The following is a 23,999-nucleotide window of genomic DNA, read 5'->3' on the forward strand; positions in this document are numbered from 1 at the left end:
CTCCCGAGGTCTGTGAGCTTCTGTTCTCCTTTGCCGACTTGAGTAAGACATTAAAGCGTGTTAACCCTCGCAAGTTAGCCGCGTCCTCAGAGCATGCGCAGACCAGCTGGCTGGAGTGTTTATGGACATTTACAGACATATTCAATCTCTCCCTATCCCAGTCTGCTGTCCCCACTTGCATAAAGATGTCCACCATTGTTCCTGTACCCAAGAAAGCAAAGGTAACTGAACTAAATTACTATTGCCCTGTAGCACCCACTTCTGTCATGAAGTGCTTTGAGGCTAGTTAAGGATCATTTCACCTTACCCAACACCCTAGACCCATTGCAATTTTCATACCGCCCCAGTATATCCACGGATGATGCCATCGCATTGCACACTGCCCTATCCCAACTGGACAAGAGAAATAAATAAGAATGCTGTTCATTGATTACAGCTCAGCTTTCAACACCATAGTACCCTACAAGCTCATCATTAAGCTCTGTGCAACTAAGTCATGGACTTCCTGACAGGGCGCCCCCAGGTAGTGAAGGTAGGCAACAACACCACTACGCTGATCCTCAACACGTGCCCCAAAAGGGTGTGTGCTCAGCCCCATCCTGTACTCCATGATTACCCATGACTGTGTGGCCATGCACGCCTCCAACTCAAACATCAAGTTTGCAGTCGACAACAGTGGTAGGCCTGATTACCAACAATGACGAGAGCCTACAGGGAGGAGGTGAGGGCCCTGGTGGAGTGGTGCCAGGAAAATAACCTCAACATCAACAAAACTAAGGAGCTTCAGGAGACAGCAGAGGGAGCAAGCCCCCATTTACATCAACGGGGTCGCAGTGGAGAAGGTGTAAAACTTCAAGTTCCTCTGCATACACATCACTGACAATCTGAAATGGTCCACCCACACAGACAGTGTGGTGAAGAAGGGGCGACAGCGCCTCGTCAACCTCAGGAGGCTGAAGAAATGTGGCTTGGCCTCTAAGACCCTCATAAACTTTTACAGATGAGCCATTGAGAGCCTCCTGTCAGACTGTATCACCGTCTGGTATGGCAACCGAGAGCACACTGCCTGACCTTCAGGACAGCACCCGGTGTCAAAGGACGGCCAAGAAGATCATCAAGGAACTCGAGCCACGGACTGTTCACCCCGCTATAATCCAGAAGGCGAGGTCAGTACAGGTGCATCAAAGCTGGGACCGAGACACTGAAAAACAGCTTCAATCTCAAGGCAGTCAGACTGCTAAATAGCCATCACTAGCCGGCCTCCACCCAGTTGAAGTCCGAAGTTTCCATACACTTAGGTTGGAGTCATTAAAACTTGTTTTTCAACAAGAAATTTGTGGAGTAGTTAACAGACTATAGTTTTGGCAAGTCGGTTAGGACATCTACTTTGTGCATGACACAAGTCATTTTTCCAACAATTTTCTACAGACAGATTATGTCACTTATAATTTACTGTATCACAATTCCAGTGCGTCAGAGGTTTAAATACACTAAGTTGACTGTGCCTTTAAACAGCTTGGAAAATTCCAGGAAGTGATGTCATGGCTTTAGAAGCTTCTGATAGGCTAATTTACATAATTTGAGTCAATTGGAGGTGCACCTGTGGATGTATTTCGAGGCCTATCTTCAAATTCAGTGCCTCTTTGCTTGCCATCATGGGAAAATCAAAAGAAATCAGCCAAGACCTCAGAAAATTGTAGTCTGGTTCATCCTTGGGAGCAATTTCCAAACGCCTGAAGGTACCACGTTCATCTGTACAAACAATAGTACGCAAGTATAAACACCATGGGACCACGTAGTCAACATATTGCTCAGGAAGGAGTTGCGTTCTGTCTCCTAGAGATGAATGTACTTTGGTGCAAAAATTGCAAATCAATCCCAGAACAACAGCAAAGGACCTTGTGAAGATGCTGGAGGAAACAGGTCCAAAAAGTATCTATAACCACAGTAAAAACGAGCCCTATATCGACATAACCTGAAAGGCCGCTTAGCAAGGAAGAAGCCACTGCTCCAAAACCACCATAAAAAAGCCAGACTACGGTTTGCAACTGCACATGGGTACAAAGATCGTACTTTTTGGAGAAATGTCCTCTGGTCTGATGAAACACAAATAGAACAGTTTGGTCATAATGACCATTGTTATGTTTGGAGAAAAATGGGGGATTCTTACAAGCCGAAGAAAACCATCCCAACCGTGAAGCACGGGGCTGACAGCATCATATTGTGGAGGTGCTTTGGTGCAGGAAGTGCACTTCACAAAATAGATGGCATCATGAGGCAGGATAATTATGTGGATATATTGAAGCAACATCTTGCTTCATATTTCTTGCACTTCGCAGTGCAAGGCAGAGCTGTTGTGAAGGAAGTTGTCAAGGACGTCAGTTTGTGTTTATACAGGACTTATCTCCCCCACCTACCGTCAACCAATCATGGGAGGCGCATGGTGCTGTGCTACGGACACAGATAGAACAACGAGACAGATATTTCACTGGATGTATAAATGTGAATCATCTGGTTGGCGGTTCCACTCACTACCAAAATATGGCGAGCAGTGGGAGAAGATCGAATGAGATGTATTTTGGCCGACATTCTGCAAATGTTTTAATCAATTAAACATTTGATCTCAATACAGTTTTCTTTTTCCAAAACTAGAATATGTTATGATCAGAGTGGACTAGTTTGGTAGACTTTGCAAAAGTTTTAAAAAATGACGCTGTTTAGGAGAGCAAAGGCAAATTGAGTTATTGCACATGCGCACTTCACGGAGTAGTGCGTACTAGAAAGCGCCAATAGGATATCGCTTGGCTCTGCCCACCTCGCCTGTTCTGCCCACTATGACTAATTTGTTCCCATTGGAAACGACAAGCTGCTGTCTATCTTGGTTTAGTTATACAAAATCTTTGGTATGGAGCTCAATTTGGCCTCTGCATGCTTCTAGAGGTCCGCAATTGCGTCAGACGGAGCCTCCGACCACATTGACAGATCAAGCATAAATTGGCTTTAAGCCTGTTTCATCCTTCCCATTCGAAACACTTCGCACATAATATGACAATTTTGTGACGTTTTTGTTCGTTGGAGTTCGGCAGAGTTTTTGGGGTTTGGTAGCCTTCGTCTGTGATTAGTCAAAAGAACAAGTTGAGTGGGAACTATGGACGGGATACTTCACTGAAGTGTTAGTTGTCATTCAACAAGAGACGATTAGTTTTCATGCACATGTTTTCACTTGAGAAATAATGCACCAAACATCGTATTCTAAGACCTTGGCAAAAACGTAAATTAATTCGATTTCCTGATTTCTTAGATTAATTCGGAACCGACGTTCGCTTCGACTAGCTGAGTTCTGCGGCAAACCAAACCTACGTATGCAGACGCTTTTTAGGGCATATCATGCTGATATAGAACAAAGTATGTGGAGAAGGTTATCTGATTTTTGACTAATCCTTGAGTCATAGTGCTTTTAAGTGTGCAGGGTTGTACAACAGAACTGGGTGTGAATCTTTTCCTCAACCTCATCAAAGGCATCATCAAGGCAGTGCTGCTCACCACCCTCCATCAGTCAATGAATTATTCAATACAATGTCTAGGGTGGCATCATCTCACTAGCCAAACACACATCTGATCTCACCCTTTTATATTTCATACAGATAAATTATGGTATGCAGATGCAAGCTCTTTGGAACATGCCACACAGCATAGTCTGCATTGCAGAGGGTAAATTCATAACTATCTGGGTGAGTCTGGATTTTTGGACTATTCTCATCAATTAATAGGTTAATTCGGGATACATTGTAATGCCAGCAATTTGATTTCGGCCTATTTCTGTTGAATTGGACTATCCCTGTCAGTTTGGCAAATATCTGTGTATCACAGAGAAGACGGGAATAAGGGCAATAAAGTCTCAGATTAAACAGAATTTACTGTATACAAATTGTTTTTAATTGAATGAATTGTAATGCCTTACCTCTCCACTTCTGCTGGGTTGAAGTGATATATAATAGTCAGAGGGTGGCACTGTGGAGACGTGTACAGAATATTAGACAATTTGTAAAGGATTATAAGCAATTTGGTCTCCCATTTGAATGCGTTTTAACAGCAACCGTGAAGGCTATATTTGGAATTCTAAAGTTCCCTGTTATCTATCACAGGACTCATCTTCACCCAAATCATTCTTCCATGCAATAACTACTGAGAGAAAGCATGCAGAAATGTTTTTATATCTATATTGGTAACACTTGATAATAAGGATGTATAAAGAGGCTATGCATAGTTTATACAAACTGTTAAAGCAGGGGTATTCAACCAGGGGGGATTTTTTCCCATCTATTTTGTACGAATATCGCTAGCAACAACAGAATAAATATTTGAATTACATAACTACAGTAGAAAAGAGGAGCATATCTTCTTTCGAATGATTATACAAATGACAGTCATTGAAGCAAATTATACTCACTGAGGTATCTGACATCTGCTTTGAAAAAGAATAGGCTACCAGTGCGGGAAGTGCCGCTGGCTGCTGGTAAGCTTTCTTGACTTGGACATACATTTTTGAAACACATGGCTGACTTTTGTTTAAAGGTAAAATCCACAAATTTTTCCACTGTTGATACAGATGATGATGTGGCAAGTGACACGTTGCTTCTTGAAGGTCCTAAATCTTGACTGCTGACATGCAAAACATTTTGGGACTGTATTAACACTAGACTAATGTAAAAAAAATACCTAAATATGGATTTGAGTTTATTTCCCCTTTAACCAGCTAAACAGCTACTCAAAATGTGTTTTGAGTCACCTTTCTAGGCTATGTTAGAGTTTACACGTCATCTTCCAATTAGGTAACACTTTATTTGGGTAGTCCATCTGTAGATGCTCTACAGACTATCAGTAACATGTCAACTATCTACTAACCCTTATCCTAACCCTAACTATATACTTAGCAAGCAAGCATTTGTTTATCAACAGATAGTTTGTTGATAGTATAACTACAGATGGACAATCCGACTATCCAAATAAAGTGTGACCTCCAATTATAATGTGGGGAGGTGAAAATAATGGAAACCTATTTACCAAATCGATTCATTTTAAAATAGTTTGTCATTATGATTCACCTGGTAAGACAAGGCTTGAAAATAATTCTGCTAAAATATGATGGGGGTCCCTGGGTCACCTGTTTGCCAGGGAGGCAGGCAAAAGTGTAAAGACCCCAGGTTTATATCCTTTATTTTAATACGTTGGATTATTTTTTATGTTTGTGTGTGGTTATTTTGGGTGCAATATGGCAAATTGTGTATTGACCAAAGGTTATACGCTATTATACAGTTGAGTTATGTAGGCTACTATTATATAAGCCTGCTAAAAGTGACCCACTATACTGTGTATGCAAGACTTTTCAGTGTTCCTTCTGCTACAATACACCGAAGGATGGAGCCTGTCGAAAAGGTTGAGTTGAACGACGCGCAGTGACATCTGGGCGTTTCGGGATTCGCGCATCTCGCTTGGTGCTACCACGGTGCCAAGTGTGTTTAAACCTGTGGGGAGGGATGGGGTCGCGGTTGTCACTACATCAAAATGCGTAGGATCCGAACTACCACCTGGAACGATACTAAATGACCATTAAGTGAATGATGCGATAGAAAACGGCTCGTGTCGTCGTTATCTGTTAGTCTAGTCACAGGTATAAAGGCACTCTCGTTGACGCACTGTACGGTTTACGATTCTAAATCTCCGAGCAGATTTGTCTCTCACGCAGTATGGTGAGGTGAGTGGATACCTTGTTTTGACAACTTCCAGCCAAAGGTTTAGGAAATAAGAAAAAACAACCTTTGATAGGGTGATGGGGAGACTAACACCCATTTATGCATTCATTTAGACATTGTATTGCTTTCTTGTTTATTGTTTTACGCACATAGAACATTCGGAGTTTTGCAACGGACATACTTTCAGTAGCACAGCCAGCTACTGGGGTGCTCGTACTGATTTTTATTGACAGTGGAGCTACTCCAAGATTACTGTGGTTATTCCTGGACAATATTACATTTATTTACACATTACCGGGAATACCTCATCCATGACGCAGGCTGGCTCCCAAAAGTGAATGATCAATTATAACAGAGAAATGAAACTCCGACCAGAGCCAGGGAATAACTCCAGATTAGAAATATTTGTTCGACCATATTTGCTCCTGCTTTAGTGCTTGTGAAACAAAGCAAAACCAAACAGACAATTTCAGATCAGTGACAGACAGCATCAAAAGGATACAGTATGTCCAGAACGCTGAAAAAGAAGAAACATTGGTCCAGCAAGGTGCAGGAGTGTGCCGTGTCATGGGGAAGCCTCGGAGAATTCGGCAATGTGGTGGAGGTGCTGGGGGGTGCCGAACACGGAGAGTTCCCTTACTTGGGCCAGATGAAGTTGGATGTGATGGTGTGCCACGTCGGGAGAATGCCCTATTTTGGGGATGTTTTGTTGGAGATCAACGGAACCCCCATCAGTGGACTTACAAACCGCGACACGCACGCAGTCATTCGCCACTTTCGGGAGCCCATTCGTTTGAAGACTGTCAAACCAGGTGCGCCCTCGTTTTCTTCTAACTTTTGTGCCATTTTACATCAAGTATTTGATATGCAAATGTGGCCTCGCTTGACATTAACATACGCTCTATGCCAGAGTAGTCTACCAACTACCAGTTGTAGAGTAGTCTACCAATACCCTGTGTAGATGTCCTGTAGTAAGTACATATATTTTATGGGGGTATTTACCATTTAATCTAACCCTTTTTCTCTCAGAGAATGAATGTGCATACTTATAGTGCAAGGTTATTATACAGCTTATTCTAGCTACCCTGCAATAACACAATGTAGTGCCCTTTGTTGAATGTGTTGTAGTGTATTTGTTGAATGACTACACAAGAATTGTGTGGAGGAGTCAGTGTCCATCACTTGCTGGGGCTCATCACATACCTCATTCGGCTTTGGGCGTTGGTCAAGTCTGACTTAATGTTCTTATGCCCTCAGAGAAATCCCTTTTGCATTGTGTTATTGATAAATGCCAATGCCACTCATATTGCTGGTTGTGATGGGAGTGGCATGGCAAGTAATTTGACAGATGCACATCTGCCATTGATATGACATGACCTCAAACAGTGATGTCTGTCATTTAACCCCCTCCACGGACATGGTCCTTACCTCTGCCTCTTAAAACTCTCTGGACTACCCATCCCGGATCCGGGATAACTGTCATCAGAAACACTGACTAGCCTAGCCTAGCGCCACAGGGATATAATATAATTTCATGAAATCACAAGTCCAATACAGCAAATGAAAGATAAACAACTTGTGAATCCAGCCAACATGTTCGATTTTTAAAATGTTTTACAGCGAAAACACAACATATATTTATGTTAGATCACCACCATATCCCAAAAAACACAGCCATTTTTTCACAGCAAAGATAGCTTTCACAAAACCCACAAATAGAGATAAAATTAATCACTAACCTTTGAACAACTTCACCAGATGACAGTCATATGACATCATGTTATACAATACATTTATGTTTTGTTCGATTATGTGCATATTTATAGCCACAAATCGTGGTTTTACATTGGCGCCATGTTCAGAAATGGCTCCAAAATAGCGAAAGTAATTACAGATAGCCACGTGAAATACAGAAATACTCATCATAAACTTTGATGAAAGATACATGTTTAACATATAATTAAAGATACACTGGTTCTTAATGCAACCGCTGTGTTAGATTTAAAAAATACTTTAGTAAAAGGCACAGCATGCAATAATCTGAGACAGCGCTCAGCCATTCTCCGCCATGTTGGAGTCAACAGAAATACGAAATTACATCATAAATATTCCCTTACCTTTGATGATCTTTCATCAGAATGCAGTGCCAAGAATCCTAGTTCCATAATAAATCGTTTTTTTGTTTTATAATGTCCATTACTTCTGTCGAATTAGCAACTTTGGCTAGCATGTGTAGTTCACGTGTCCATAGAACTTTACGCTAATGAACGAAAACTTCAAAAAGGGATATTACAAATCGAATAAACTGGTCAAACTCAGTTGAGAATCAATCTTCAGGATGTTTTTCTCATATATATCCAATAACGTCCCAGACGGAGCATTTCTTCATGTCTATCTAACGCATTGCAGACAAGGACATCACATGCGTAGTGTGCGTGGCCAAGAACTGGCAATATGCCTGACCTGTCACTCCAAAGGCTCTCATTCGGTCCCGCATCAGGCTAGATGCTTCATTCCACGTTCTACTGCCTGTTGACATCTAGTGGAAGGCGTATGAAGTGCATACAGATCCATAAATATAAGGCAATTGAATAGGTGATGCCTTTCACAGCGACCCATTTCAGAATTTTCACTTCCTGTTTGGAAGTTTGCCTGCCATATGAGTTCTGTTTTACTCACAGATATAATTCAAACAGTTTTAGAAACTTCAGAGTGTTTTCTATCCAGTAGTAATAATAATATGCATATCATATGATCTAGGACAGAGTACGAGGCCGTTTAATTTGGGCACCAATTCATCCAAAAGTGAAAATGTCGCCCCCTAGTCTTAAGAAGTTTTAAGGGCTATATGCTGGTTTCATGAGTTCCTTTCTTATGATCCTATTGGAACCCTGGTTTCTGCAGTCTGTATGCACTCTGAGGAGTAGGGCCTCACGGGTCAGCCAGGCTGGAAGGTTGGCTGTCTCTTTATCTGGTATAGGGGAAGGAGATGACTCTCTTGTTGTTGTGTATTTGAACTGGAATATCTAAACAACAACTGAGACTGTGGAAAGGTTGCAGTAGCATCTGAGTCTTAGGCCTCCAGGCCAGTAGCCCTGAAGATCAGCTATGTTTGGGAGAGTGAGTGTGTGTGAGTGTGTGTATGTCCACTGCACGACTTAAAGCTCCTCGCACCACACTCTATGCCCCACTAACCAAGGATGATTAATAAAGGGCATGGGAGGGAGAAGGAATCAACTCAGCCTTTGGATCTAGGCTCAACTCCCACACTATGCTGTTTTTGTTCTTAAGCTTGTAGTGATGGCAATATTCCTCATCACCTTCTACTTCAAATTCATCCATCACCAGCAGCAACAACAACGACCTGAGTTAACTCTTTACCAGTCCGTGAATTGTATCAGTCATACATATGACGGGTCACAGTGAGGCCTTAAACTGTCTTGTGGAGGCTCTTCCTTAGAACTGTACTTGCTGCCATAAAGGTCAAAACTCTCATATTAAACAGCTTTTTGTATGATATGTATATGTAATTATATGCTATAATAGTATGTGTGTGTGTGTGTGTACACTCGCGCCGTGCGCCTGTGTGTTTTGTCTTTGCGCACGTAGATGCACACACATGCGCACACAGTGTTTCCTGCACTGTAAGCTCATGTTTAATTCACATCTCTTGCATTATTGAGGCAGTGAGTGTTACTGCCTCCACGCTGATGGGGGGCGGTGTGGTACAGGGTGGTGTGGTGGCGATGGGCCTGGAGGATCAGCTGTTACCAGGAAGCTGTGGCATAGCACTAATGGTTTGGCGGGAGAGGGGAGAGCAGAGGGAGCTGACAGAGATTGGTGCACTAGATGTTCTACTGCTGCTGTTCCCAGGATCCTCTACTCTCTCTCCCCTGGAACCTGGAGCTGGTGGACTTCTTTTATCTGCTGACAGCTGAGAGGAAGAGCTAGGAGGAGGAATTGGGAGTGTAGTATGAATCACTGTTGTGTGGGAACACCTCTGAGAATGAATTAGGCTGTTTGAGAAGGGTTGAATCCTAAGGAACCTGCCTACATGTTGGTTAAAGTAGCTACTGTAGTAGGGCAAAGCTGTGCTGGAAAACATTGGTAGAGCATGGGTGAAGACAGGCCTTGTTAGGCCTTGTGGTGCTCATGTGGAGGAGTGTGACTGAGGAGGCATTGTGAGAGGACAGGAGGAGTCTCCATGGAAGTTGTAGTCATGGAGCTAAAGAAGGCCTCAGCCTGCTTCTACTATTTAATGCATCATCTACACCAATGAGCTGCCATTAGGCATCCCTCACACACATATAACCCACTTTGTTATGTGAAAATGCACAGAGAGCCAAAGGCTAGAACCTATGTTAGGTGGCATGTGTGCCAGTGGAGGCTGCTGAGGGGAGGACAGCTTATAATAATGGCTGAAAAGGAGCAAATGGAATGGCATCAAACACATGGAAACCATGGGTGTTTCTAAATATGCATACTACCGTGCTCCACACTCTCATGCTCCAAGTGCATTCTCTGACGACTTTCTCTTGAGGACGTTCTTGTGAGGACAAGAGTGTGAAGAACGCATAAAACATTACATTTGAGAAGGACTCGCACTCCCCCTACTGTATTATCTCACCCTTCACCTCCCCATTCACTGAACCTTCTTCTAGCCAGGACAATAGCAACAATAGACAAAACAAGATATACACAAAGCAAACATTTTACTTCATAATTATCAGCTAGATATGTTAATTGTAATAATCTAGCTCTCCAGCTAGTTAAACAGACAAAAATTACGTAAAACTAATGTGATGCAAGGTAGATGTACATTTTTCATGGCTAGCTAGCCAGTTAGCCCTATTGACATATGGACTTACCCATTCTCTGAACCATCTTCCAGGACAATGGCAATAGAGATATACAGTGGCAAGAAAAGGTATGTGAACTCTTTGGAATTACCTGGATTTCTGCATAAATTGGTCATCAAATTTGATCTGATCTTCAACTAAGTCACAACAATAGACAAACACAGTGTGCTTAAACTAATAACACACAAATTATTGTATTTTTCTTGTCTATATTGAATACATCATTTAAACATTCACAGTGTAGGTTGGAAAAAGTATGTGAACCCCTAGGCTAATGACTTCTCCAAAAGCTAATTGGAGTCAGGAGTCAGCTAATCTGGAGTCCAGTCAATGAGACAAGATTGGAGATGTTGGTTAGAGCTGCCTTGCCCTATAAAAACACCCACAAAATGTAAGTTTGCTATTCACAAGAGGCATTGCCTGATGTGAACCATGCCTCGAACAAAAGAGATCTCAGAAGACCTAAGATTAAGAATTGTTGACTTGCATAAAGCTGGAAAGGGTTACAAAAGTATCTCTAAAAGCCTTTATGTTCATCAGTCCACGGTAAGACAAATTGTCCATAAATGGAGAAAGTTCAGTACTGTTGCTATTCTCCATAGGAGTGGCCATCCTACAAAGATGACTGCAAGAGCACAGCGCAGAATGCTCAATGAGGTTAAGAAGAATCGTAGAGTGTCAGCTAAAGAATTACCAAAATCTCTGGAATCAAATCAAATGTATTTATAAAGCCCTTCTTACATCAGCTGATGTCACAGTGCTGTACAGAAACCCAGCCAAAAAACCCAAACAGCAAGCAATGCAGGTGTAGAAGCACGGTGGCCAGGAAATACTCCCTAGAAAGGCCAGAACCTAGGAAGAAACCTAGAGAGGAACCAGGCTATGAGGGGTGGCCAGTCCTCTTCTGGCTGTGCCGGGTGGAGATTATAACAGAACATGGCCAAGATGTTCAAATGTTCATAGATGACCAGCAGGGTCAAATAATAGTAATAACAGTGGTTGTCGAGGGTGCAACAGGTCAGCACCTCAGGAGTAAATGTCAGTTGGCTTTTCATAGCCAATCATTCAGGGTATCTCTACCGCTCCTGCTGTCTAGAGAGTTGAAAACTGCAGGTCTGGGACAGGTAGCACGTCCGGTGAACATGTCAGGGTTACATAGCCGCACGGCCAGGTGGACTGGGGACAGCAAGGAGTCATCAGGCCAGGTAGTCCTGATGGAATATGCTAACATCTCTGTTGACGAGTCTACGATACGTAAAACACTAAACAAGAATGGTTCATGGGAGGACACCACGGAAGAAGCCACTGCTGTACAAAAAAACATTGTTGAACGTCGCAAAAGTGCATCTGGATGTTTTACAGCGCTACTGGCAAAATATTCTGTGGACAGATGAAACTACAGTTGAGTTGTTTGGAAGGAACACAACACTATGTGTGGAGAAAAAAAGGCACAGCACACCAACATCAAAACCTCATCCCAACTTTAAAGTATGGTAGAGGGAGCATCATGGTGTGGTGCTGCTTTGCTATCATCGACGGGAAAATGAATTCCCGAGTTTATCAAGTCATTGCAGGATAATGTTAGGCTATCTGTCTGCCAATTGAAGCTCAACAGAAGTTGGGTGATGCAACAGCACAACGACCCAAAACACAGAAGTAAATCAACAACAGAATAGCTTCAACAGAAGAAAATACGCCTTCTGGAGTGGCCCAGTCAGAGTCCTGACCTCAACCCGATTGAGATGGTGTGGCATGACCTCAAGAGAGCAGTTCACACCAGGCATCCCAAGAATATTGCTGAACTGAAACAGTTTTGTAAAGAGGAATGGTCCAAAATTCCTCCTGACCGTTGTGCAGGTCTGATCCGCAACTACAGAAAACGTTTGGTTGAGGTTATTTCTGCCAAAGGAGGGTCAACCAGTTATTAAATCCAAGGGTTCACATGAAAACATGAAGACATGAAAATGTAAAATTGTTTGGTGTTATTAGTTTAAGCAGACTGTGTTTGTCTATTGTTGTGACCTAGATGAAGATCAGATTACATTTAATGACCAATTTATGCAGAAATACAGGTAATTCCAAAGGGTTCACATACTTTTTCTTTGCCACTGTACACAAAGCAACCGTTTTAGTTCATAACTATCAGCTAGCTATACGTGAATCGTAATAATGTAGCTATCCAGATAGTGACCAAAAACTATGACCTAAAACTAATATTATGCAAGATAGATCAGATAGATATTATGCAAGATAGATCAAGATCAATAGATCAATTCTTCGTGGGTATGCTAGCTAACAATTCTTTGTGGCTAGCTAACAGTAGTATCTAGCCAGTTAGCCCTATTAACTAATTATGGGCCTATGATCTACAGTACATAGGCAGATAAACATGCCAATATTAACACAGCATGTATTTATTAACGTATCAAGATAAAATATTGTAGTCAGCCAACATATGAGATGTGAATAGGCAACATTTAATTCCGAAGTCGGAGTTTATTTTCTCTCACTTCAACTAGAATAATGGCTGCCATTGATTTCAAGAAATGTTGCATCATTTTTTATGTGGTTGAGTCATATTTCTTTGCATACTTTCCATTGAAGCTTGCATCGATGAATGCTTCAAAATATGTACAAATGGAGTACGCATTCAAGAAGTGCCCTCTGTGCTCCGTTTCACATAATTTGACCCTCACATGCTTAAATTTTGCATGCTCGGAGCACAGTAGTATGCATTTTGAAAAACATCCCATGTTTTTGATGTACACTGCTCAAAAAAATTAAGGGAACACTAAAATAACACATCCTAGATCTGAATGAATGAAATATTCTTATTAAATACTTTTTTCTTTACATAGTTGAATGTGCTGACAACAAAATCACACAAAAATGATCAATGGAAATCAAATTTATCAACCCATGGAGGTCTGGATTTGGAGTCACACTCAAAATTAAAGTGGAAAACCACACTACAGGCTGATCCAACTTTGATGTAATGTCCTTAAAACAAGTCAAAATGAGGCTCAGTGGTGTGTGTGGCCTCCACGTGCCTGTATGACCTCCCTACAACGCCTGGGCATGCTCCTGATGAGGTGGCGGATGGTCTCCTGAGGGATCTCCTCCCAGACCTGGACTAAAGCATCCGCCAACTCCTGGACAGTCTGTGGTGCAACGTGGCGTTGGTGGATGGAGCGAGACATGATGTCCCAGATGTGCTCAATTGGATTCAGGTCTGGGGAATGGGCGGGCCAGTCCATAGCATCAATGCCTTCCTCTTGCAGGAACTGCTGACACACTCCAGCCACATGAGGTCTAGTATTGTCTTGCATTAGGAGGAACCCAGGGCCAACCGCACAAGCATATGGTCTCACAAGGGGTCTGAGGATCTCATCTCGGTACCTAATGGCAGTCAGGCTACCTCTGGCGAGCACATGGAGGGCTGTGCGGCCCCCCAAAGAAATGCCACCCCACACCATGACTGACCCACCGCCGAACCGGTCATGCTGGAGGATGTTGCAGGCAGCAGAACGTTCTCCACGGCGTCTCCAGACTCTGTCACGTCTGTCACATGTGCTCAGTGTGAACCTGCTTTCATCTGTGAAGAGCACAGGGCACCAGTGGCGAATTTGCCAATCTTGGTGTTCTCTGGCAAATGCCAAACGTCCTGCACGGTGTTGGGTTGTAAGCACAACCCCCACCTGTGGACGTCGGGCCCTCATACCACCCTCATGGAGTCTGTTTCTGACCGTTTGAGCAGACACATGCACATTTGTGGCCTGCTGGAGGTCATTTTGCAGGGCTCTGGCAGTGCTCCTCCTGCTCCTCCTTGCACAAAGGCGGAGGTAGCGGTCCTGCTGCTGGGTTGTTGCCCTCCTACGGCCTCCTCCACATCTCCTGATGTACTGGCCTGTCTCCTGGTAGCGCCTCCATGCTCTGGACACTACGCTGACAGACACAGCAAACCTTCTTGCCACAGCTCGCATTGATGTGCCATCCTGGATGAGCTGCACTACCTGAGCCACTTGTGTGGGTTGTAGACTCCGTCTCATGCTACCACTAGAGTGAAAGCACCGCCAGCATTCAAAAGTGAACAAAACATCAGCCAGGAAGCATAGGAACTGAGAAGTGGTCTGTGGTCACCACCTGCAGAACCACTCCTTTATTGGGGGTATCTTGCTAATTGCCTATAATTTCCACCTGTTGTCTATTCCATTTGCACAACAGCATGTGAAATTTATTGTCAATCAGCGTTGCTTCCTAAGTGGACAGTTTGATTTCACAGAAGTGTGATTGACTTGGAGTTACATTGTGTTGTTTAAGTGTTCCCTTTATTTTTTTGAGCAGTGTATTTGATACCATTCCACTGATTCCACTCCAGCCATTACCAGGAGCCCGTTCTCCCCAATTAAGGTGCCACCAACCTCCTGTGATGTGTGCTATTATTCAATAGAGAATCTATGTAATGGTGTGCATGCTGTGTCTGTCTACAGTGGGTCCCTCTAATGAGTGTGCTGAAGGCAGTGGAGCAGCCTGGCTCTCACAGCCCTCTGTCTTTTACACACGTAACCATATTTCACATTACCTGCAGAATACACCAGTATAGAGGAACGTGAGTGTATCCAATCCTTATTTGTATATTTTTTACCCCTTTTCCCCCCCAATTTCATGGTATCCAATTGGTAGTTACAGTCTTGTCTCATCGCTGCAACTCCCGTACAGGCTCGGGAGAGGCGAATGCCGAGAGCCGTGCGTCCTCCGAAACACAACTCAACCAAGCCGCAATGCTTCTTGACACAATGCCCACTTAACCCGGAAGCCAGCCGCACCGATGTGTCGGAGGAAACACCGTACACCTGGCGACCGTGTCATTGTGCACTGTGCCCGGCCCGCCACAGGAGTCGCTAGTGCGCGATGGGACAAGGACATCCCTGCTGTTCAAACCTTCCCCTAACCCGAACGACGCTGGGCCAATTGTGTGCTGTCCCATGGGTCTCCCGGTCGCGGCCGGCTACGACAGAGCCTGGACTCAAAACCCAGAATCTCTAGTGGCACAGCTAGCACTGCGCTGCAGTGCCTTAGACCACTGCGCCACTTAGGAGGCCCAAGTGGATCCAATCCTGCGCCCTGTAATGGTATGCAATGGAGATGGTGGGCGTGGGTTAATCGAGCTAATGCACAACTCATATCTGGGAAGTGGCTCTCCAGTCTCGATAGAGTCCTCCTCTTGACAGGCCCTGCTTTGTCATCGGAATGAGATTTGTGTGGGTCGGTCGCTTGCCAGAAAACTGGAGAGGGAACACAAGCTGAGAGGCCCTCTGGTTAGGCAGAAACATCTGGCTCCTGCTCTAGTTGGAGAGAGAGTAGAGAGCTGAGCTAGCCAGTCTCCCAAAATATGTCAGCAGTGGCACAGAGAACTCCAGGCAATATTGACATCGGAGAAGTAGAGCTTAGTAGCCTAGATATGTACATCAGTCAACATGATGTGAAAAGTTCCTGCAGGCCCAGTACTGTTATATGCTTCTTGGCATCAGGATTTTGGAACGCTTTACACATATGATAGGGCTTGTGTTGTGTTCCTAGCAGCAGGTGATGGACCCAGTATGTCAAACTAATCCTCTACAAATAGCATGTTTGTCACATCCTCGTTCAGTCTACCACCAGCAGGCCACTAACACTAATCACCAGCATCCATGCAACAGACGGACACGTGAGCCTGTCAGAAACTGCTGCTGTCGCAATGCTAGAGCATGACAATTAGTTTGTGTTTCACCATGCCCAAAGCATCCCACTCTGCTCAACCTTTCCTCATTAATGATTTTCTCTATGTATCTCTCTCATTCTTTTTCAATCTCTCTTTCTTTTCTTTTCTTCTCTCTCTCCCCCCACACACACACACCAACACACACACGTCCCCCTCCTATTTGCTTTCATCTTGGTGGTTCTGAGAGAATAAATTGCACGCCAGCAACCAGTTGTTCAGGAAAATAAGTGGTTGCCGTCTCAACGAGGAGAAGGCAAAGTAATAATAATCGCTGAATGCGTGGGATATGTTCTTCTCCAGGAGCACGACAGCCAGTCTTCTGTAGCCTACTACAATCACCATGGACACCGGAACACACAAAATACTATTCTTTAAATATCCTGGTCTTTTTGCTTTATTTTGTTACAATGTGTTTTCATGACATCACTTCCTGTTTTTGCTTCTGTTTCTGCTTCCTTTACCGTCTGCCATCAGAGCCGTAGGCAGCTGCTCAGCCCTCGCTGTTGGCTCACCTAATCTTACACAGCTAGCCTACATCACAGGCCTTCCCATATCATCTAGCTCTCAGGAGAATAAAATAAAATCATCTAAACTTCTCAGTTAAGAACACACCACAGTCTCACATGCAATTGTGTGTGTGTGTGTGTGTGTGTGTGTGTGTGTGTGTGTGTGTGTGTGTGTGTGTGTGTGTGTGTGTGTGTGTGTGTGTGTGTGTGTGTGTGTGTGTGTGTGTGTGTGTGTGTGTGTGTGTGTGTGTGTGTGTGTGTGTGTGTGTGTGTGTGTGTGTGTGTGTGTGTGTGTGTGTGGGAGCGGTGAGGGAGGAGAGGGGGATGCACAGAACAACTGGAAAACAAACGAGCGTGAAGTCGATCCCAACCCTACTTCTAGTGCTCAATAATTAATTTAGGCAAGGAAGCTACTCTCCGTACTCTCCCCAGTGTGTGTGTGTGTGTGTGTTGCGTGGTGGTAGTATTACAGTAAATCTGTAATGTCTAAAACACATTGTAGTCCCTAGTGCTCTCATTAGTCCCACCATAATTAAATTGGTGCCGCTCTCACTCTCCAGCATTGCCTTGGAATAGAAAACATAAGGGAAAGGAGGCTTATAGTCTGTGAGGATAGGCTGACAGCTACAGCTTCTACTTTAGGAATGGATGATGGCTGGAGCTTCTGAGTGGGGATTGGCTCATGGTTATAGCTTCTGTGTGAAGATTTGACGGTGACTGATGGCTTGATCTACAGTGTGTGTGAATTTACTGGAGCTGCTCCTATATGGGACTGGTTGTATTCTTAGTCACTGAAATGGAACAAAGAAACATTTCACAATGTTACTTACAGGCACAAAGCATCCTCCATAGAAACAAATTATGCCTATGCCAAGTAAAGACTAGATGTAAGATTGAATTGGTTATTTTTTACCAGACCATAGGTGTGATGATTGGCTGATGAACTCCTGTCCATCAGCAGCCTCTGTCAGGCACTGGGTCATAGCTGGGGCTTCTGGGATATCACAGTCCTCCAGTACCTGGGGAATTACGTGCAACAGTGACGACATAGGTCACAATGTCACTGTTAAATGAGCAATAAGAGACAGAGGAGGGAGGGATAAAGGGAGGGAGAGGGAAAAGGTCACACAGGAATAGGATATACAGTGCTTTGGAAAGTTTTCAGACGCCTTCATTTTCCCCCACATTTTGTTACGTTACAGCCTTATTCTAAAATGGATTAAATCGTTGTTCATCAATCCACACACAATGCCCCATATTGAGCAAAGCAAAAACAGGTTTTTAGACATTTTTGCAAATTTCTATTAAAAAAAACAATTTTGTTAGGTTAAAGCCTTCATCTAAAATTGATTACAACAACAACTGAAATATCACATTTACATAAGTATTCAGACCCTTTACTCAGTACTTTGTTGAAGCACCTTTGGCAGTGATTACAGCCTCGAGTCTTCTTGGGTATGATGCTACAAGCTTGGCACACCTGTATTTGGGGAGTTTCTCCAATTCTTCTCTGCAGATCCTCTCAAGCTCTGTCAGGTTGGATGGAAAGCGTTGCTGCACAGCTATTTTCAGGGCTCTCCAGAGATTTTAGATCGGGTTCAAGTCTGAGCTCTGGCTGGGCTACTCAAAGACATTCAGAGACTTGTTCCAAAGCCACTCCTGCGTTGTCTTGGCTGTGTGCTTAGGGTCGTTGTCCTGTTGTAAGGTAAACCTTCGCCCCAGTCTGAGATCCTGAGTGCTCTGGAGCAGTTTTTCATCAAGGATCTCTCTGTACTTTGCTCCGTTTATCTTTCCCTCGATCCTGACTAGTCTCCCAGTCCCTCCCGCTGAAAACATCCCCACAGCATGATGCTGCCACCACCATGCTTCACCGTAGGGAGAGTGCCATGTTTCCTCCAGACGTGACGCTTGGCATTCAGGCCAAAGAGTTCAATCTTAGTTTCATCAGACCAGGTCATCTTGTTTCACATGGTCTGAGAGTCCTTTAGGTGCATTTTGACAAACTCCAAGTTGGCTGTCTTGCATTTTACTGAGGAGTGGCTCCCGTCTGGCCACTGTACCATAAAGGACTGATTGGTGGAGTGCTGCAGAGATGGTTGTCCTTCTGGAAAGTTCTCCTATCTCCACAGAGGAACTCTAGAGCTCTAGAACTCTAGAACCATCAGGTTCTTGGTCACCTCCCTGAACAAGGAGCTTCTCCCCTGATTGCTCAAACTTCTTCCATTTAAGAATGATGGAGGCCACTGTGTTCTTGGGGACCTTCAATGCTGCAGAAATGTTTTGGTACCCTTCCCCAGATCTGTGCCTCGACACAGTCCTGTCTTGGAGCTCTATGGACAATTTCTTCGACCTCATAGCTTGGTTTTTGCTCTGACATGCACTGTCAACTATGAGACCTTATATAGAGAGGTGTGTGCCTTTCCAAATCATTTCCAATCAATTGAATTTACCACAGGTGGACTACAATCAAGTTGTAGAAACATCTCTTCCGGAGACACCTGAAACCCCACCTCTTTAAGGAATACCTAGGATAGGATAAAGTAATCCTTCTGACCCCCCCCCCCTTAAAAGATTTAGATGCACTGTTGTAAAGTGGCTGTTCCACTGGATGTCATAAGGTGAATGCACCAATTTGTAAGTCGCTCTGGATAAGAGCGTCTGCTAAATGACTTAAATGTAAATGTAAATGTAAATCTCAAGGATGATCAATGGAAAAGGATGCACCTGAGCTCAATTTCGAGTCTCGTAGAAATGGGTCTGAATATTTATGTAAGTAAGGTATTTCTGTTTTTGATTTTTTTATACATTTGTAAACATTTATAAAAACCTGTTTTGCTTTGTCGTTATGGAGTATTGTGTGTAGATTGATGAGGAACTGTTTTTATTTAATCAATTTTAGAATAAGCCTGTAACGTACAAAATGTGGAAAAAGTCAAGGGGTCTGAATACTTTCCGAATGCACAGTACCAACGGCATAATCTCACAAAATGGTTGTTTCACATAATGATTTTGGGATATTGGGAGAGGTTTTTGCCAGATGTCAGTCATATAGAGAGTCCCTCTCTTTTTCTCCCTCTTTTTTTGTCAGCATAGATGGTAAGGCCAATAGCTATTGCATTTGCCATTTCTTCTTGTCACGACCTTGATGTATAACCACATTGCTTTGTCCTGAAGCAGTGCATTCGCTTCTAATGGAATAATTTACTGAAATATCACAATCATTCATTGTGTATTTTAGAATAAACAACATAATAATGTGTGCTCACGTGGGCTGGTCCTCATTAGTTGGGTTGAGAGATGTATTGTGTGTGTCATTCTGGAGTGGTGGTTGATCGGTTGAGAGGCATTATCTTACTGGTTGTTTGCATTATTAGGGACTGGTAATACAGTTACTGACCCAAACGCTCCCGTTCATGATGGACACTATCTTTATGCAACAGTGAGCGCTAGCCGCCTTCGGAAAGACAGTCATTGACTCTCCCCTTCAGCATGGGTCAGAGATGTGAGATGCCACTAATAGCCACTACTGACTAACTACCCCAGACCAGAGTGTCACTTTTCATTCAGCAGCATTTATTATTTTGTCCTCATTGGTGTTTATCCACTGGAAGATGAACTCAGGTTACCTTTAAATCGCTCCCAGGTAATGGGCCTGGACATTTGAATTACCGTGCTCTTTTAAAAGGAACATTAGCCACCAGCTTAGGTTTCTGGCTGAAGCAAAATTGATAGGCGGCATAAACATCAGCCATGTTGAGATTGTGTGTGTGTGTGTGTGTGTGCAGTTTGATACAGCTCAGTGTTGTAATGATGATGATGACGATATGAGGGGGGCAGGGAGTGTATGACGATATGAGGGGAGGGGGGGGGGGGCTTTACATGGCTCATCGAGCTATAGTGACTCGGGCGCCTGCAGGTTGACTTCGGTCGTCAGTTGAACTGTGTTTCCTCCGACACATTGGTGCAGCTGGCTTCCGGATTAAGCAGGTGGGTGTTAAGGAGTGTGGTTTGGTGGGTCATGTTTCGGAGGACGCATGACTTGACCTTCTTCTCTCCCAACCCGTTTGGGATTTGCAGTGATGAGACAAGATCGTAATTGAAATTGGGCAAAAGAAGGAGGTAAAAAACTAAACACAAAACATATATAGCAGAATGAGCAGAATGAGGTGTTTACATGACTAATGCCATACTTGACATTCTGCCATAATCAGTTAAATATTGAATTATTAGTGTGTATGTAAACGTACTCAATCATCAAATCAAATGTATTTATATAGCCCTTCGTACATCAGCTGATATCTCAAAGTGCTGTACAGAAACCCAGCCTAAAACCCCAAACAGCAAGCAATGCAGGTGTAGAAGCACGGTGGCTAGGAAAAACTCCCTAGAAAGGCCAAAACCTAGGAAGAAACCTAGAGAGGAACCAGGCTATGAGGGGTGGCCAATCCTCTTCTGGCTGTGCCAGGTGGAGATTATAACAGAACATGGCTAAGATGTTCAAATGTTCATAAATGACCAGCATGGTCAAATAATAATAAGACCAGTAGTTGTCGAGGGTGCAACAAGTCAGCACCTCAGGAGTAAATGTCAGTTGGCTTTTCATAGCTGATCATTAAGAGTATCTCTACCGCTCCTGCTGTCTCTAGAGAGTTGAAAACAGCAGGTCTGGGACAGGTAGCACGTCCGGTGAACAGGTCAGGGTTCCACAGCCGCAGGCAGAACAGTTGAAACTGGAGCAGCAGCACGGCCAGGTGGACTGGGGACAGCAAGGAGTCATCATGCCAGGTAGTCCTGACGCATGGTCCTAGGGCTCAGGTCCTCCGAGAGAGAGAAAGAAAGAGAGAAAGAGAGAATTAGAGAGAGCATACTTAAATTCACACAGGGCACTGGTAAAGACAGGAGAAGTACTCAAGATATAACAGACTGACCCTAGCCCCCCGACACATAAACTACTGCAGCATTAATACTGGAGGCTGAGACAGGAGGGGTCAGGAGACACTGTGGCCCCATCCGATGATACCCCCGGACAGGGCCAAACAGGCAGGATATAACCCCACCCACTTTGCCAAAGCACAGCCCCCACACCACTAGAGGGATATCTTCAACCACCAACTTACCATCCTGAGACAAGGCCGAGTATAGCCCACAAAGATCTCCACCACGGCACAACCCAAGGAGGGGCGCCAACCCAGACAGGAAGATCACGTCAGTGACTCAACCCACTCAAGTGACGCACCCCTCCTAGGGACGGCATGGAAGAGCACCAGTAAGCCAGTGACTCAGCCCCTGTAATAGGGTTAGAGGCAGAGAATCCCAGTGGAGAGAGGGGAACCGGCCAGGCAGAGACAGCAAGGGCGGTTCGTTGCTCCAGAGCCTTTCCGTTCACCTTCACACTCCTGGGCCAGACTACACTCAATCATATGACCTACTGAAGAGATGAGTCTTCAGTAAAGACTTAAAGGTTGAGACCGAGTCTGCGTCTCTCACATGGGTAGGCAGACCATTCCATAAAAATGGAGCTCAATAGGAGAAAGCCCTGCCTCCAGCTGTTTGCTTAGAAATTCTAGGGACAATTAGGAGGCCTGCGTCTTGTGACCGTAGCGTACGTGTAGGTATGTAGGTATGTACTCAATGAATGAGACCAGTGAAGTTCTTTTTTACAAAAGGATACTGCTAATAAAATGTAGTACCAAACTGTGCCCTCCATAAAGAATATCAACAGCAGAATTTCAACCTACTCTATACAATACCCAGGTGTTTTAATATTCGCCCAATGTCCCCCACTGTGGCGACCGAAGAACAGTTGGCTTTCTGGAAACTTAATGCTGGCCAGCACCACACTCTCAGGCCTCTTTTACTGGCTGCATGTCGACGAATGCAAATTAGATATTACAGAGCCGAGATAGTCTGAGGGTCTGCCGCTGTTGCTGACTGAAGAGCCCTTTACAGGACGACATGGGTTCCCAGAACCTTACGACCAGGAGCTCTGGGATTTTCTCTAACCCCCATAATCAACAAGATGCTCCTCTCCTCATGCCTCCCTTCAAAGTACAGCATTGGATACTCCAGCTGAATTCGTTCTTTGTACTTTGGGCTTTTCACAGTGTACTTTAGACTGAGCCACCCTAGGCAGGGCTAAGCAAAATGGCAGTCATGATTGTGTGATGGAGCTGAACAAATCCCAGATCAGAGTATTCCAGCAACATACAGTGTTTTCAGAAAGTATTCATACTCCTTGACTTATTCCACATTTGCACATTGTTCTTTTCAAAATTCTTCAAGCTCTGTCAAATTAGTTGTTGATCATTGCTAGAGAACCATTTTCAGGTATTGCCATAGATGTTCAAGTACATTTAAGTTAACATGCACTGTCTTCTTGGTGTCATGACGTTGGCCTGTGGGTAAGGTTTATGACCCCCCCCCACAAATACCTTTCTCCCTTCCCTCTCTCTTGACTCTACAGAGGGACTCTTGAATAGCCTTTGTTAAACAGAGTATCTGGGAATATCAAACAAGTGGAGGGAAAGGAACCATATTTCGGTAATAGAACCAGTTAAAAATATGCGTCGGTACTTAATGAATATGATGTCAGTTTGGTTGTCATCTGAAACATTATGACTGATGACAGGATGACCTAAACTGTATCTGGGAAAGTCTACACATTATAGTTATCAGATTCACATGGAATTGTTGTGCAATTCAAAAGTTTAAATATACAATTATTGGTGAAAAGATTAAATGTAATTTTAGCTTCCAAATGAGAGATGTGGGTTTTCATAAGGTTAGGGCTCTGCTCAATCAGTGGCCCGCTCCTGTGAAGAGACATGGCTTATAAACTATGAAACACACCCTTCTCCCTCCACTATATCAGCCCTTGACGAAAATTTAACCTCCTGTTCCGGGTACATTAGGACTACGGTCCGATGTCAGAAGGATTCAGATAATAACTACAGAACGAAGCCAACCTCAGCATGAGCTTTGGTGGCGAATGGTATGAACTTTGAACTCTTATTCGCTACAGAAGTGATACCTCCTAGCCGTTGAGTTAGCAGCGGCCGCTGTAAACGTGGGCTAGGAGAGGACAGACAGAGTATCCCGTCTACCACACAACGACGACACT

The 23,999-nt window shown here is 43.9% G+C and overlaps 1 protein-coding gene across 4 annotated transcripts in view; it reads left to right on the forward strand.

Annotated features, from left to right (window-relative positions):
* Positions 1-5,474: 5,474 nt before the first annotated feature.
* The window catches only part of LOC139535666 (membrane-associated guanylate kinase, WW and PDZ domain-containing protein 3-like), a 147,129-nt gene continuing 128,604 nt past the window's right edge, over positions 5,475-23,999 (forward strand). For 2 of the 4 annotated variants that reach the window (XM_071335331.1, XM_071335330.1), the window contains exon 1: positions 5,475-6,565. In XM_071335331.1, the coding sequence (XP_071191432.1) occupies positions 6,259-6,565 (307 nt within the window). In that variant the 5' untranslated portion in view covers positions 5,475-6,258. The remainder of the gene's footprint in view (positions 6,566-23,999) is intronic. The other 2 variants (XM_071335328.1, XM_071335329.1) reach the window with 1 other exon arrangement.

Source organism: Salvelinus alpinus, chromosome 12, assembly GCF_045679555.1.
Source record: "Salvelinus alpinus chromosome 12, SLU_Salpinus.1, whole genome shotgun sequence".
In the NCBI taxonomy this organism is placed as follows: Eukaryota; Metazoa; Chordata; class Actinopteri; order Salmoniformes; family Salmonidae; genus Salvelinus; species Salvelinus alpinus.